This window comes from Natator depressus, chromosome 3 (genome assembly GCF_965152275.1).
Source record: "Natator depressus isolate rNatDep1 chromosome 3, rNatDep2.hap1, whole genome shotgun sequence".
Taxonomy (NCBI): domain Eukaryota; kingdom Metazoa; phylum Chordata; order Testudines; family Cheloniidae; genus Natator; species Natator depressus.
The window spans coordinates 169,976,824-169,994,485 of NC_134236.1; the positions used below are offsets into that span (position 1 = coordinate 169,976,824).

The 17,662-nt window shown below is 37.2% G+C and overlaps 1 protein-coding gene across 2 annotated transcripts in view; it reads left to right on the forward strand.

The window, feature by feature from the left end:
- Positions 1-17,229, forward strand: part of UBR2 (ubiquitin protein ligase E3 component n-recognin 2) — a 104,379-nt gene extending 87,150 nt beyond the window's left edge. For both annotated transcript variants that reach the window (XM_074949332.1, XM_074949331.1), the window contains exons 35-47: positions 1,202-1,350; positions 1,454-1,509; positions 2,011-2,107; positions 4,884-4,951; positions 5,635-5,770; positions 6,410-6,500; positions 7,230-7,360; positions 9,034-9,142; positions 9,400-9,456; positions 11,521-11,598; positions 11,966-12,136; positions 12,968-13,069; positions 14,506-17,229. In XM_074949332.1, coding sequence (XP_074805433.1) covers positions 1,202-1,350; positions 1,454-1,509; positions 2,011-2,107; positions 4,884-4,951; positions 5,635-5,770; positions 6,410-6,500; positions 7,230-7,360; positions 9,034-9,142; positions 9,400-9,456; positions 11,521-11,598; positions 11,966-12,136; positions 12,968-13,069; positions 14,506-14,647 — 1,387 coding nt within the window. In that variant the 3' untranslated portion in view covers positions 14,648-17,229. The remainder of the gene's footprint in view (positions 1-1,201; positions 1,351-1,453; positions 1,510-2,010; positions 2,108-4,883; positions 4,952-5,634; positions 5,771-6,409; positions 6,501-7,229; positions 7,361-9,033; positions 9,143-9,399; positions 9,457-11,520; positions 11,599-11,965; positions 12,137-12,967; positions 13,070-14,505) is intronic.
- The last annotated feature ends 433 nt before the right edge of the window (positions 17,230-17,662 follow it).

The window sequence follows — 17,662 nt, forward strand, 5'->3', positions numbered from 1 at the left end:
GTCTATGGGGCATAAGGGTTTTGGTTCCAGGCTCACAAGATGACCTCCCTAATTTATACACTACAGTACTACAGGTTTTATTAAAAATTTTTAATGAAATTTAAACTTATTACAGTACAGATACTAACCTTTACTGATGTGGAAGATGAACTTGATACAGTATCAGCATCATGTTGAAGTCAGAAGTCTGAGTGTTTTGTTTATCTGGGGCGGCTGGGGGTGTGGAGCAGTGGGGTGGGCCTTGACTTTGAGTGGGTGGGCAATGACGAGGGCGGTGGAGGGGAGGCAGGAGGGATGGGGCAGGAAGGGTGGGGCTGCCTCCACTCACCTCTTCCAGCTGGCCTTGTGGGGGTCCATAGACATTCTGGCAAGGGGCCCCCCAGGCACGCACCTGGGATAGGGGGTTGGGGTGCGGCGGCTTGCACTGCTACGCCTACCCGCCTGGTGCTCCTGCCAGAGCATGGGGTCAGGGGCTTGCCCCGCTCCGGCCGCCCAGCACTTCTGCTGGAGAACAGGATCAGGGACTTGCCCCCTCCGCCTGCCTGTCGCTCCTGCCAGAGAGCGGGGTCAGGAGCTTGGCCCACCTGGCGCTCCTGCCGGAGAGCGGGGTTGGGGGCACACCCTGCTTGGGCTGCCCGGTGCTCCTGCCGGGTTGTGGGGTCAGGGGCACGCTCCTTTCAGGCCACCTGGCACTCCTGCTAGGGAGCAGGGTCGGGAACATGCCCTGCTCCGCCCGGCTGGAATGCCAGGCAGGTGGAGTGGGGTAAGCCCCCCTGCCCCGACCCTTTTTTAATGGGAAAGTAAATTTAAAAATTCTGCCCTCAAATTGGCACATATTACTCCCATTAGAGTCTTAAAGATATTCTACCCAGTTGTGTTGAGGGCAAAGTCTGTGTAGTGCTGTACAAATATGTAAAATTCCAGTCTAATCCAGACAACCAAAAAATTGATTACTGCATTGCATGGCACAAACTGTTTAAAATAGCATAAAATGCCAAATCTTTCTTCCAGTATTCACACAAACGCCACTGTTTAGTTAGTAGACTACTTTGCTTGAGTCAGGTAAGCAGGACATGGTCCAAAAGATCTGTCAACTTTGTATAAATCAGAGCATTCAGATATTATGCTTCCACTTGATGTTTAATTTGCCTATTTTCAGAATAGACTTTTAATGCCAATCAACCAATATCTCTCATCTCAGGAGTCTTTATTCCGAAAGCATTAAAGAGATGCTGACAACATTTGGTACTGCAACATATAAAGTGGGACTGAAGGTGCATCCCAATGAACAAGATCTGCGTGTACCCATAATGTGCTGGGGTAGCTGTGCTTACACAATACAGACTATAGGTAACATTTTGTTTGTAGTAACAACTACTGTGTGTTGGCAAGAGGCTTCCAGATTTTTATTTAAATTTACAGCTCTGAAACTTTTTTTTTTTGCCTTCTGCAGAAAGAATTTTAGCTGATGAAGATAAACCATTATTTGGTCATTTACCTTGCCGACAGGTAAGATCAAATATCAGCCTCCGTTCTGAATCACTGGGTTGTCTTTTTTTTTAATCCAGAGTGCCAAAATTGTAGCCTGAAATTATTGGAGAGTTTCATTTTAACTTGGGTTACACCCTTTTCTCTACTGATATCTGATATATTAACTTGAAACAAATGTAAAATATAATTAAGTTGTTTGTTCTTCATGAATGCTAAGTATAATAGGCTTGGGTTTGTCTCGTCATAATGACAGCCAAAGCAGGGAGCTTTGAGATTGTAACTGTGTTCTGTAAATCTGTTTACACGCGCGCGCACACACACACACTGATATCTTCATTACATTGAATTTTTGGCATAATCTATATCTCTCAAAATTATGTGGTAAAGACTAGCTACCTATCTAGAGTAATGTACTATATAGAGTCATAAAGGCATCATTTTATTCCATCCTGAAGACCTTAATTGTGGTGATTAGTTTGGGGTTGTGTGGTTTTTTTTTTTGTTTTTTTTTTTTTTTAGGATGACTGCCTTACTTCATTAACAAGATTTGCAGCAGCACATTGGACAGTTTCATCTCTTTCGGCAGTACAGGGTCACTTTTGTAGGCTCTTTGCATGTAAGTTCAATACATTATACTAATTATTTTTGCATAATAAGTACAGTTGCTGGTAAAGCTGACAAAAATTAGCTTACAGCGAGCAATATGATTATCTGAGAAACTATATAAGAAGATAAAACCCTGAAGAAACTTTAAAAGCTGTGAGACTTGCAAACGTTCTTTTTATCTAAAATTTATATGATTTAACATTAATTTGATAAGAACATTTATTTCTGGCATACTTATTGTTACTGTGAATGCACGAATCAAGTTTCAAAAATACACTACAGGAAAATAAATTTACAGAATCCCTATTGTGGAATGGACTGTTGGCGGTTTTTCTTTGTGACCCAGATTTTTTTTAATTATTGATAACAATATTTTAAGTAATTTGGATTAATAATGTTGAGGTTTCTCAGTATTAGAACTCAGGGGTGTTTTAGTTTGAGTAGCTGGAAAGCATAGCTTTTGATACTGGCTGAAAAAAAAATCTAATGTAATTACATTGTGTTAACTTGAAAACTATTTGAATTAAAATATCATAAAGCCCTAAGCTTGAAATGTTTGTAGATATAGATGAGCAGTCTTAGACATCCCAACACTTGAGATCTAAGTCATCTGAAATAGAATATAATAAATAAGATATATTAGACTGATTATTAGAGATTGTGCTGCTCAGCACCTTTGAAAATCAGGCCAATATCTATCCCTTTGTATAAATACATGTATGCTATAACCAGTATATTTCTTGATGAAAAGAACAACACTGTCAAGAATTAAGTAATGTCAATAGAACCCCAATGTAAAATTTAAAGCTCTATTAGTTTTACTCACCTTTTTTTCTTCAAGTTACTTAAGTCCTTGTAAGATGAGATAAGTGACAGTAATAATAATAATAATTATCAGTAAAGCAACAATTACTTTAACACAAGGTTATTAGATGGGATGGCTTGTAGGGGCTGCACTATACAAAAAGTGCTGTTTTCAGACAATGTTGAGATTCATATATACTCTGAAGTTATTGATAGAATCAATAGAAGTGGATCAGTTGCTGACATCTGCAGTACTAAAGCCAACAGTGAACACTTGCAGTACTAAATCTCTGATAGAAACTGGGGGGAAAAAATTATCATAGGTGTTTATATGAGTTTATGTTGAATTTACCAAAACACTAGCACTTGTAATCTGAAGGTATTGGAATCATCACAGTAGTAAATTGTTCTGAAATAACAATAGCTGTTTAAATTTGCCTAGTTTCAGAGTAACAGCCGTGTTAGTCTGTATTCGCAAAAAGAAAAGGAGGACTTGTGGCACCTTAGAGACTAACCAATTTATTTGAGCATGAGCTTTCATGAGCTACAGCTCACTTATGCTCAAATAAATTGGTTAGTCTCTAAGGTGCCACAAGTCCTCCTTTAAATTTGCCTAAGCATTCTTCAGTTATTAAGGGAAGATTAAGTGCTCTGGAAACAGTAAATCACCTCTTCACTTGGAGTATTTGCAGTTGTCAACATAAAAATATTCTCAGGTGCGGTGGCTTACATTACTGTACAGTTTGTGACTAAGATTTTTATTATGCTCTTCATCTGGATTTTTCTATTTGGGGTAACGATGTTCAGAGGGAATGCTTTGTGATATTTTTCTTTGGATGTTGCTTTAAATAGTAGATGGTTGTATCTTCAAGGAGGTTGGTTTTTTGTTTTGGTTTTAAATGGAGGTACTCTCCATGCAAAATGGGTGATCTGTTATTGCATGGAGTGCTTGATTTATATTTACTGTATGCTTGCTATTCTAAGCTTACATTTGCACATGGTACACTAAAAAAAAAACAAATGTACTGTTTTGTTAGTTGCGTTATTATTCCACTGGTTACATTTATTTAAAGTAAAATTTAAAACTATGGGAAACACTAGTGCCAAATCAAAGCAGGGGTTTAAACCAAGGCTCATATTAAGCTGACTCTCAGCCATATACATATCAACTGCTATCCTATTTTCCAAAATCAAAGCTTTGTCTTTGCTACAGACTCACTTAAAAAAAAAAAAAAAAAAAATCTCAAAAATGTGATCTCAGCTGGAACAATAGCTCTGAGAGGTGTCACTTTCCCCATTCATCTCAGTGAGGTGTTGTCATCACTGGGCTTCTGAGTTAATTTAAATTTTAGCATGGTAATTAATTTGTCTTATAAAATAGGAGAGAAGATTCACAGATCTACACAATTTCTGTGAGTAAGGTCTCATTTTTGGTGCCATAAGTGGAGATAACACCACTTATTTATTTTTCCCTCATTAAGAAGGAGCCAACCCCAAAGAGTACTGCAGAGATTATGGACATATTGAAGCCCAGAGAGGGTAACCAGGCTCAAGTAGCCCAGCAGAGTTCAGAGAGCTGCATATCATATTCTAAATGTCTGCATAATCTACAGTGAGCAGTGTCTCATTTTGGTGACTCGCATGGGCAGAGCTTGGGAGAGTACCACCACTTTTTCTATTGCAGTCCCAGTTGTAACCAAAAGAAAAACCAGAACAGAATGTACTATACAGTATTATACAAGTTATTTTGTTCTTATCTCATTTTGGTGAAATATAAAGTTTGGAAACTAGAATAGAACCTGCTCCAGCAGTGTGCATAAGTTCTTGAATTAATTTATTCCTAGCCAAAAACGGAAAACTTGTGAGTAGACACTTAAAACATTTAACACACAATTAAGATTGCTATAGTCTATTCTGTAGCAAAAATCAGTGCCAATTCTTTGTTGTGTAATTAATACATTTTTTGTTTTTTATATATTCAGCACTGGTGCCTAATGAAAAAAATGGAAATCTTCCATGCATACTTGATATTGACATGTTTCATTTATTGGTAAGTTTTTCATAATGAATACACCTACACCTTTGGTCCTATAGGTTACATCTACACTGCAAAAAAAACATGGGGCAGTGAGTCTCAAAACCTGGGTCAAATGAGAGCGTGTGAGCCCCATGATTCTATGGGGCTAAAAATTGCAGCGTAGACGTTCCTGCTCAGGCTGGAATCCAGCTCTGAGATCCTCACCGGGTTTCAGAGCCCAGGCTCCAGCCCAAGCAGGAACATCTACACTGCTACTTTTAGCCCTGTACTCTAAGCCTGAGTCAGTTGACCCAGGCTGTGAGACTCGCACTGCAGGGCTTTTTGCAGTGTAGATGTACCCTTAGGCATCTTTTATATATCAAAGCTGCAGTTATATATTTTCTGCATAACCACAAGAGTTTCGAGGAAAATGTATGGCAAGTTAAGATTCCTTCTCACAGATGTTTAGACTTAATATTTTTTGCTATATTACAGTTTATTCTCTGACTTGGGGAAAAGGGCAGGGAACCCCGCATTATTTGACAGTTATCCCTATGACACATGAAGGAATGGGATAACTGGCATTAAAATTAGACCCATCGAGTGTCCTGCAGCACAAAGGATGACATCAAGAAAAAACTTACTTATTCTTGAGGCTGTGGCAGAGAAGGGGAAGACATTCATTCTCTTACACTTTCTATTTTTTTCTATTACAGGTAAGCTTGGTGCTCTCTTTTCCTGCCATATACTGTCAGGATTTTTCAGGGGTTAGTCTTGGCACTGGAGATCTTCACATCTTCCATCTTGTCACAATGGCACACATAGTGCAAATTTTACTTACTTCATCAACAGGTAATGCCTCCGTTTTTGTTTCACTATAAATTTTTTTTTTTAATGAACACTAAGGCCGGGTCTACACTTGAAAGTATAGCTATGCTGCTATTTCATACAAGCAAAGAACCCTTAGTGCTAATTAAAAGCATACTCTATCAGTCACAAATCACACACCCCCATCAGCATAACTGTGCTGGCAAAAGATTACGGTGTAGGCTGGGTTTAAACTTTTGTTTCCCAAAGAAAATAATCTGTGCTTACTAAAGAAAGGAATTAATGCATCCTGCTTTTAGTACTCATGTAACCAGAGGGTCTGGATATGGTATATTGTGTAAAAAAGATCTGTTCTGTGTGACATTGGCAGTCATTCCTGATCCCTGGGAGGAGACAAAACAATCTTCTCCTTGTTTTCTAATGGGGTATTTGTCTTGTTTGTTCTTGGCCTTCTTGTCAACATTTGGTTTATGTCATTATTTTAAATGTTTGATACTGATGATAATATAGCCAGGTCTTTAATGCTTCATTTATAAACATCTGTGGTATTCAGAGCTTCACCTCCTCTCTCAACTATTTCTAAAAAAGATTTGTCCATTAAAAATAATTACGTGATTTCTAGGTTTAGAATTGTACCTGATTTATTTTTTCTTTGATCTTCAGAAGAAAATGGCATGGACCAAGAAAACCCTAATGGTGAAGAAGAAGTAGCAGTGCTTACTTTGTATAAATTTCTTTGCCAGCATACAGGAAGGTAAAATTATAGTCTCTAGTTTAGACAACCATTGTTTGGTGGTGGGACCAGCAGGGAATCTGTAACATCATATAAAGGCTGAATTTGATGTACTGATGCTGTTAAGAGAATCATATTTTAAATTCAAAAGTTCTTACTCCTTGTGTGCTACCAATTAATCCTGGTTCATGATTAACTGAAAAAAGTCACATGACAAATCAGAAAATTTCTGTAATTTACCTCCTTAGAGTTCAGTAATATTGGACTGTAGAATAGAATAATTTTGATCAGCCATTTGGCATACATAAATAAATCTTGATAGGTTGCAGATGAGTTCCAAGAACTTATTTACTACTTAGCCACTCAGCCTCTCCCAAATTTTTGATTCCTTATTGTGTTATCTATTGAAATTTAGAGATTCATAAAAAATATTTGTCTTCCCATTAGTGTTAGCTTCAAAATAAACACACTCTTTACTTGACATTTGTTTTAGCCAAAGTCAAAAACTGCTCAATATGAAGTATGGCCTAACTTTTATTAAACATATTGTTGTTTAGCCTGGCAGCTTTGTATACGCTCTATTTTTTTTTACACACACACACACACACACACACACACACACACACACACACACACACACACACACACACACACACACACACACACACACACACACACACACACACACACACACACACACACACACACACACACACACACACACTCTAATTTTATTCATTCTGTTTTAAGTGCCTTGAAAGAAATGTCCTCAGGCTGGCATCTGTGCAGGAGTATAAAAGCTGGAATTATGCCTTTCCTGAGATGCTCTGCTTTGTTTTTCCATTATTTAAATGGAGTCCCAGCACCATCAGAAATTCAAGGTAATGTCCATTTATTGCTAGATGTACAGGGACAGCTTTGTAAATGGCATGGAAAAAAAGATTTAAATGCTAATGAAAATAAACCACATTAAACTGTCCTTTCTGTAGTAGCTGAAATTAATACTTATTAATTAATATTATAAAAGTATAATTATATAAAAGTATAATTAATACTAATTAATAATGCTGACTTATTACTGATTCAGGACTGTATCTGCACAAAACTGCAAAGCAACAGAAAAGGTTTTTTTAGTTTTTGAAAAGTCACTTTTTAATTAAAAATAGGCAAAAACCAAACAATTTTGCACTGTTCTATCTTTGTGTTTCAAAATAATATAGGACACGAAATTGATATTCTCATGGTTAAAAGGAAGTAAAGGCTCATTGCTTGTTTGAAATCCCATCTTTATTACCTTGAGCATTCTTCTCGTACGAGACCTGCTCCTGCTCCCTTTGACTTCAGTGAGATTAGCAGCAGGCCCTTAATTTTGAATTAGTCTTCAAATGTGAGAGTGTTACACTATGTTTACACTACAGTTGAATTCGTGATAGCAACAACCGTAGCTGAGTTCCAGCTATGGTTCAGATAGGATTTAAATATAAGTCTGGAGGTGTTAGTCATAATCAAAAAGAAAAGGCACATATGAACACATACTACTCTTGGTTCCCCATATTTAAAATTGAATTATTTGATATTTTAGTTCTGAATTAAAATTAAAGTCAGTATTTTTTTTCATATAGGCTATTATCAAGACTAGCTCTTGCTGTGTAACATTTCCTTGAGTTATGGCCCCTCAACAAAATGTTGAAAAGAGTAAAGGATACTTTTATTGGACCGTATGCAAGACTTTGAGTGAAAAACACTCCCGTCTTCCCTGAACTTGTTTTACATAGCTGGGCTTTCCAGTTTTTTCACAGTCTGGACCACATCTTAACAGGGAGCTCATTTCATGAGCCATATCTGGCACTAACTGGCAACCTTATTTGCACTGCCATTGCTTGTGCTATATCTGTTTTGTGAATAAACGAGAACTTCAGACTCCAGGACTTTCAATCTGGCACCTCTGACCAGCCTTAAATTCACAACACATCTTAATGTGGAGTGTGTGGGGGGAAAAGTCACCCTTTTACATTATAATTAAGGCTATAAGTATGTCATGGAGGTTGCGGAAGTCAGAGAATCTGTGACTTCCAGAGACCACTGCAACATTGGGGCCCCGGAGTTCCCCAGCTGCCACCACCAGTGGGGGATTCTCCCTCTGCCCCCCAGCTCCCAACCCTGCAGGGTAGTGGGGGATCCCCTGGAGATCCCCAGCCACCCCCCCGGGGGTGGGGGATCCCTCCGGAGCATCTTTGGGGGTGGGGGATCCCTCCCAGCCACTGGACAGGGGTGGGGGGCTGCAGCTCCCTGCTGCTGCATGCAGTGGGGCGTGGTGCTGGACCCTCCTCCCTCTCCCTTTTTTCAGGGATGTTTTTAGTAAAAGTCAGGGACAGGTCATGGCTTCCATGAATTTTTGTTCATTGCCTGTGACCTGTCCAAGACTTTTACTAAAATTATCCACGACAAAATTATAGGCTTAATTATAATCCCCAATTAGGGTTGTGTTTTATTTGCTGTTGGTGTTATCTTCCAAATGCAACTATTTATTGTCTGTCTTTTTCTGCATTTACAGTATCTGGGGCAAGCCAGTTTGAACATTTATGTAGCTATCTTTCCTTGCCAAACAACCTCATTTGCCTTTTTCAAGAAAATAGCAAAATTATGAACACATTAGTAGAAAGGTATGAAACTTTATTCTTTAATTCTAACATAAAGTATGCTGCCCCAGAAATTTAGTGTAAATATTTTCCCAGTAATGCATATATTTGGAAATGAAAGATGAATGTATTTTAAAAATTACCTGTAAAATACAGATGTTTTTGGAAGAAGTCTTTTGGGATGGAAAGTATATTAAATAGATCTATATTTTTTACTTGTTAGTAGTTCCTCTATAGTATTGTCTAATGAAGACTAAATGGCATCTTTTTTGCTCTTGAAGTTGGTGTAGTAACAATGAAGTAAAAAGGTACCTGGAAGGCAAAAGACAAGCCATAAGGTGAGTATGGAGGGATTTTAGAATGGGGGAGAAAAGTTTTGGGTTTTTTTGTTGTTGTTGGTTTTTTTCCCCCTCTGTAACTAAATGTAGCAATTTTTCCTGTACTTGGTCTGTCAATAAAGTAACTTACAAAAATACAGCTTCAAAATGCAATTGAAAAGCATAGCTAGAAGAAGAACCGAGATATATTTAATTATTTGTAAGGAGAGTGAAATACTGTTTAAATTCAGAGATTTTGTGAAGCTTATAACGATCTGTTCTGGATATCTCATTTAACCTCCTGCATAACACTCAGGCCATAGGATTTCATTCAGAAGTTCCTGCATCAAGCCCATAACTACTGGTTGAGCTCGAGCATATCAGTTTGAAAGACATTATTAAAACTTACATTGTGTAGAACAGTGGTTCTCAACCTATTTACCTTTGCGGGCTGCATATGCAGCTCTCTGTGGGCCGCATCCGCACAATATATATACTACAGTAGAAGCTGTGTTATCTGGCACTTTACCAACTGGAAAGCTGTAGAAACCGGCATTTCTGATATCCATTAAAAGTCTGGTTGGTGCAGGGCAAACAGGCTCCCCACCTTGCTCCTTGTGGCTCCCCGGAAGCGGTGACATGTCCCTGCTACTACTAGGTGGAGGAACAGCTATGCGGGCTCTGTGCGCTGCCCCCGCACCAAGCACTGGCTCCGCAGCTCCCATTGGCCAGGAACCGCAGCCAGTGGGAACTGCCAAGGCGGCACAGAGCTGCCTGGCCACGCCTCCACCTAGGAGCAGCAGGGACATGTCACTGCTTGTAGGGAGCCGCCCAAGCTGAGCGCCACCTGGATCCGGCACCCCAAAACTCCTCCCAGAGCCTGTGCCCTGCACCCAATCCCATGCCCCATCCCCTAAGCCCCATCCCACACCCCCCCACACCCTGTTGGTAAGTATAATGCTTAGTTAACTGGAATTTTTGACTTAGCGGCACCGCCCAGGCCCTCACATGCCGGATAACAAAGCTTTTACTGTACCTGTATGGCCCTGAGGATGTCACATGGGCCACAGCTCTTTGCTGATCAGGCCACTAGTGGGCCGCAGGTTGAGACCACTGGTGTAGAATCTGGAGGGAAAATATAAAGGTCTTGACATTAATATTCATGATTTCCCAATTACATAAATATTCAGTGTTAGTGTTTGTGTAATGAAAAAAAGAAACACAAATTTACTCCTTGTAGCAGAAGTCTCTTGCATTAGAGAGTGGCTGTTTTCAAAACAATATTAGTTGTATCAGAGACTTGCTTACAATATTCTGATCCTTTAGCAGGAGAAATGTTCATATAATCCTATTGCGTATCAGGATGAAACACTGTCTAAAATATGCAAATGAAAGAATATATAATTCTTGGACTTTTCTTGAGCCATACAGGAAAAATAATAAAAATATGACTCCATGCAAACCAAACCTAGTGTATTTCAATTATGGGATGTTGGATTCCTATTTGGTACATCAGTTTGAGGCTTATCACATCAAGCTGAAAATGGGCTGCTGTTTAACTATTCACATGGGCAGAGAGGAAGAAAATTAAGGCTTGTGAGTAGTGCTATGAAACAGCAAATGGAAGAGTATCAAGTAAGGGCTTATTTATGTGGTGAGGTAATACACTCAAGAAGGGTGTGATATCTAAAGTGCACTGACTTGTGCATTAATTGGTCTGTGTAAACCCTGCTGATGCACCCTAGAAGTTCATTAGTATCCTTTAACATAGCACTGGGATGAATGTGGTTCCAGCATGCCTCCACCAATACTTATTAGGTAATCATATAAATTGTTCTATGATTTAATATAAAATCAGTGTAATATTTAAAGAAATGTGTGTTCACAGTAACTTTTATATCAAATTTCTTACCCCTATATGCCATTTTAATGTATTGTCATAGATACAGAGACTGGTGTAAGATATGGAAGACAAAATTGAGTGACTTACATAAGATTGTTACTGAGGTAACACTTGGGAAAATATGAGTTTGCAATGATTGTGTCCACTATTTGTTAAACATTTGATTGTTTGTTTCATTTTAGCTATGCAAGAGAATCTAACAAATTAATAGACCTTCCAGATGATTACAGCTGCCTCATTAATCAAGCATCTAATTTCTCGTAAGTTTTTTATGCAGTTATGATGGTGAGCGTTAAAACCCACTTGTTGCTTTTGATGAATGGGAAAATCTTCTAGCATGAGATCCTTGAAAAGATTGTTTAGAAAATCATAAAGTAAATGGCATATGTTCACTGCCATCTTTTCCACTAATGTGCCTTATCTTCATTACTTATTTAAATGAAACATAAATTAGAAGTTTGGGGTGGGGGGAGGTATTAGAATCTGTAACTTCATTTAACTGGGGAAGTTTCCAGAATAAATTTGAATCTATTGATTACCATTTAAAGTACTGAGCTATAACTCCATAGTAAAGATTTAACTGTATTCACCTACCTGTATGGATTTTTTTTGTTTGCCTATGCAAAGGTGTCCAAAATCAGGTGGTGATAAAAGCAGAGCACCAACATTGTGCCTTGTATGTGGGACCATGCTATGTTCTCAGAGTTACTGTTGTCAAACAGAGTTAGAAGGGGAAGATGTTGGAGCCTGTACTGCACATACATATACATGTGGTTCTGGAGTGGGTATATTTCTCAGGTAAGGACTTCATTGTATCTAAATTTTATTAGTAGGGTACATGTTGTACATGAGCATGAAGTGAATATTTCCATAAATGTGACTGTTGTACTGTATGTAAAGACAATTATGTTCATAAAAAATAAGTTAATTAATAGTTGCACAAAAAATAGAGGTTTTTTATCTTCATTGCACTTCAGAATTTTTTAGGAGCTTTTATCTTTGAGGGAATAAGATCTCTTACAAGGTTCAAAGCTGATCAGAAAAAGGATATGTTCCATGTATTGTGTAACAGTTCAGTGGAAATAAATGAAATGATCATGGTAAACGTTCTATTTTTCAGAAATCATGAAAATAACTTTGGTGTAAAACTTAGCTCTTAATTAATTTCACAGGAATAAAACTGTGGCCCATCTGGTGACACCACAATACATGTGCATTGAAGGATTAGACAACACAACTTGTTTCAGGTTTTTCATAAACATTTGTTAATGAGAAGCCAAATTGTTTTTTTTTTTTTTTTTTTTTTTTTTTTTTTTTGCAGTGTTAAGTAGCTTCTAAATAGATTAGTTCAGGCATGCTGATATTTATGCTGTAACAGATAAAATGTGGAACAACATTTTGTTTGTACTATTTTATTACATATATACTATATATACTATACACATGGCATAGGAGGGATTACAAATATTTTTGGATGGTACTTACATTTTAATCCCACAGTATGTGGAGATTATACAGAATCACAGATACATGTGTGAGTTGCAAGAAGCTAATGTTCGTGAAAATACCAGAAATGTGGTCACATCACAAAGTTCATGACTAAAATGTCCTGTGTGTGTCTCTGTGCAGAGTACGAGAATGTCAAGTGCTATTTTTAGCTGGAAAAACAAAGGGCTGCTTTTATGCTCCTCCCTATCTTGATGACTATGGAGAAACAGACCAGGGACTCAGGTACATTTTCTAAAGAATGTTTTAAAATATTCATTGAAACACTTCTTTTTACCCTCAAAAATAGTTGGTTCATATAATAAACTTAGTTATGTATTAAATAATTTATAACTAAGCTGCTAAAGTTGGGCAATAATGTAGTTGTGTGCTGCAGTAATGTCTAAAACAAACCTTTAAAAAAAAATATTTACTTTGTTAGAAACACCTGATGAGAAATAATTTACCTGGTATAAAGAGGTTTCCTGAAGGGTAAAATCTTGAATAATGTCTCCGCATCTCTGATGTTCCATAGACAATACAACTGACAAATATATATCCTACTTTTTATGCACAATTTGTTTATTAAATATAGTTAATTATGTATATATGTCTATATCAGATGAAAATCTCCTGTTGCAAGTTGACTTTATGTAGGTCTGCATGCTGGTTTCTGTGCTGAAGTCTTTAATCTTAGGGGGAGGAGGTAGCTTAGACTTCAGTAGCATTTACTCTTACTGGCTTTATAGACAATGGAACCAGATCCTTCCAAATGGTCAGAATCATAAAGTGTAAGCTGGTGGTGGCATACAAAAATTGTTTAAAGCTCACCTTTATATTGCCCGAATCCTGGTGCTGCTTTTTACTTGCTGTTCACCCAGCCCAGGGGCTGCTTGTAACTTATGCCAGCATTTAACAGTCACAGGGAACTAAAACAGGCCAAGTTTTGTGTGTCGTGAGGGTGGGTCGTCCCCCTCCCCAATTCTGTATCAGTGTCACCTTTTGTCCACAATGCTGGCAGGAGATGAGTTGAATAGTGTATTGGCCCATGCATTGCCTAGTACAGTCCTGCAAGGTCATTCTTGCCTGGGTCGGATAAATTAAGCTTGTGCTATACCACTGGTGTTGTTTGACCATATAGTGGCACCTGACAATTTGATCCTCTATTTCCACTGGCTTCAGAGGGGAACATGCCTCACCTAAGCAGTTTTCTCAAAGTCTGCCATAATATGTACCTCACCTATAACCAGATAGTCCAAATATAGTGGGCTTGAGAAGCATGCCATGGTTGTGTCTCTCCTTAACTTCTCCTTAACTTCTTCTGCCTTTATAGATTATTTTTTCTCCAATATGCCTCCTACTGTGGGGGAGCATATGGCCCCAAACTAAGTTAGTATCTCTCCTCATCTTGAAGAGATGACATGTATCTACACAAATGTAAAGGGCTGTCATTTTTAATGATGCTCATTACACAAGATGAAAATTTTGTCTGTAGAGGGTCAGATGAAATACTACAGGATCAAGTTTCTTTGGCATCAACTCTCAGTGCAATTTTTGCAACAAAATATTATATATACAGTAACATTAAAAGATTATGTAAGTGTTTTGTGTATTTGTGAGTGCATAAGTGCTCTATAAGACTTCACAGTTGTTAGTTTCCTGATAAATGTATTTTTTTTCAGGCGTGGGAATCCCTTACACCTGTGCAAAGAACGGTTTAAAAAGATTCAAAAACTCTGGCAACAGCACAGTATCGCAGAAGAAATTGGACACGCACAAGAAGCAAATCAAACACTAGTTGGCATTGATTGGCAGCATTTATAATTGGTTATCATCTGAAGACTGGAACTTTATTTATGATGATTTTTTGTAACCCAGTAAATTTTTCAAATAAAAGAGGGATTAGGAAAAATTTTTTGAGGAAAATAAAGACACAATTCCAGTCCTTCTATTTAACCTTTGTTTTCCAATTTATTTTGTAAAGATCCTGGTTACAATAACCATGTAAACTTTTTTCTATGTAAGCAGGTTTTACTAGTAGTATTATTTGCACTGTGCTTCCTTCACATGAAACCTCTTGGGGCATAGAACCTGGGCAAATGAACTTAAGTTTCTGGGACAAAAGAATGTCTCTTCTTGGAAATCTGACTCTGATTTTTCTAATGAACTGCAAGAGGGAAAAAAAACTGCTGAAATGGAGACTAGATTAAGCACAATTATTGATTGTGTTTTGCCCTTTGCTAGTAATCTGAGCCGGTTTACTTTATTTATTATTCTGCATTTTAATACTTAAACTGTGTACATGCAATGGAATAAAGTAAGGATGAAAATAATGTAGCAAATGGATATATCTATCTGCATCAGTGGATAACTCTTAAACTCGGTGTATTTAAAATTTATTTTTTAATTCGTATTCTTGCAGATTTTTTTGCCTTCCAGTTGATTTTCTTTTTACTAAAAGAACTAACACTAGCTTATAAGTAAAACAATTTGATTTAAAGCTATTTCTGAAGCATTGCACTCCTTACACCTATTGTGTGGTTTGCAATTTGAATATAGTGGGGAAGCCCTTTCATTTTTCATGATGTGATTGTTTTCCCAAATTTAAAGGGTTGACGTGTTTTAGAAGATGTCTTAAGGCAATTGGCGATATAGTAAAAAAAGTTACATTTTTCTTCATTTTTGACTTCCATCTTTAAAGGAGCAAATCCCACCTACATCTTATTGCAGTTTACTAATTTCAGGTCTTCAAATAGAAACTCTCAGACAAAAATGAACCATTTTCCTCTGTATATGAAGGACATCAGTCACAGAGCATTTGTTTGCTCCTGTTCATTTCCTTTTAGTTGTACCATCAAGTACATTTACTTTCTGACATAGTAGACACTTGACTAAAGCTCTGTAAAGATGTTTGTCTATAGTATATTTTATAAATATATTCTATATCTGCACAGATTTTGCACTTGGTATGTAGGTGCCTGATGGTATAGTTGTATGTAGTAAATGTAATGTTAGACCCCCAAGAAATCTCAAAATGACATGCTTTCTGATAGAAAATCCATAATCTTAATGCCTTCCAAGTTTTTGGTAAGTTATTAAAACAATTTATTTAGATAGTCCTGAGTTTTAATAATCAAAGTGATTCTTTTACTGAGGCTTGCTTTTGATTTCCTCTTCAGCCCAGACAAGCAATCCTTTCAGTGGCTGCTGTCTTTATTTACAATAGGTTTGATTGGGTTGTTTGTATTTTTACAGATTTAATGTTTCAGAATAATTCTGTATATGTTACAGTGTACAGGACAATTCTCCACAGGCTCAGAAATAGTCTTGAGTTAAGATGTAGACAATACAAAATAGAGAAACTGAACAATTATCAACTCCTATTTCTTAAGGCTGGTATTAGATATGACATTCTTGTCTGTAATGGCTCTTTGATCTTCATGTATACACCTCACTTTTTTATAAGAAAGCTGCAAAATCTGCAGGAAGAAAATCAGCATTAATGTTCCGTCAGTCTACCCTTCCTCTCCTTAGTTATATATGAACTTCTTGCTGTGCATGTCATAAAAGAATTTTCTTCTTCTGCAACACTGTTCTTTTTACTGAAAGGCTTGCTGCTTCTGCTTTATTCCTCCTGTCTAGGGAACTTAGTTAAAATTGCATTGAAAAAAATCAGTTTTATCATGGGTATAGATATTCCAGAAATAACAAAATGGTATCTGCCACAATTCATTACACTGACAGATTTTCTGGGTAAATGAAAATATTGATAGAAGGCATTTTTCTCATTTTTCTGAGATGCAGAGGGTTGAATGGATTGATGGAATTATGGCTGCAAAAAATAGCAGAGTACACAATTTATCCTGTTTTCTGTAAGATTAGTCATTCTTAACAATCTGTTTTCTTTTCTGATTTGTTTTGCATGTATTTATGTTCACTGTAGAAATATTTATATAACATGGTTTCAGTATCAGGGAAGAAATACCTGTAATAAATTGGCTATAACTTTAATATCTGTGAACTACTTGTAAAATTTGGAATGTATCATATGTAAAAAAAAAAAAAAAAAAAGAAAAAAGAAAAAAAGTTGAAAGTATCAAAATAAATGCTTTCGGTGTTGACATTAAATACTTCTATAATCTTTTATTTATTTTTAGAAAAAGTTTTGCTGAACTTTGGAATTGTTACCTTCGATTACCTTGTTGCTCCGTAGTGTTAATCACAGGATAAGAAAAATACCTGGATATGCAACACCTGCAATTCCCTGACTAAAAATTTAAGCTGATTATAATATTAGTGTCAGTTACTTTAGTTAACTAACCCTGTCTTGACCTCTACCAAAAAGTCTGATCATCATTTAGCAGACATACATTTTTTTAAAGAGCTGATTAGTAAACACAATTTAAACTCACTCGGAAGTAAATCAAACGGGGCAAAAAAAGCCTGCTATTTCTTTCCCCAGGAGGCAGGATGTTGCCTTTTCTGTTGCAAAGTACTATGTACATAATTTTTTTTTGTTTTGTTTTGTTTTGTTTAGAATTCAGGTCTATCCGTCCTTTGTGCTTCATTCATAGCTGTCCAGAGGTCTGGGTCTCTTCGTCTTGTTCATGTCTGCTAATTACCTGGTAGCAGTTGTGCAGCTCAAAAATGTGAGTTATAGCCTGTTGCATAACATTTGTAATGAATGAATGTCAGAGTTATTTAAGTTTACAACAACACACCTACTTAGTGAGTGAGACTCTCCTGAAGCCTCAAGCCTGTAGTAGAGAGAGCTTGCACAGAGTTTCCCTCCAAACCTGGTTCAAATTTTCCCATAAGGGCCTTCAGATCAGACCCTAC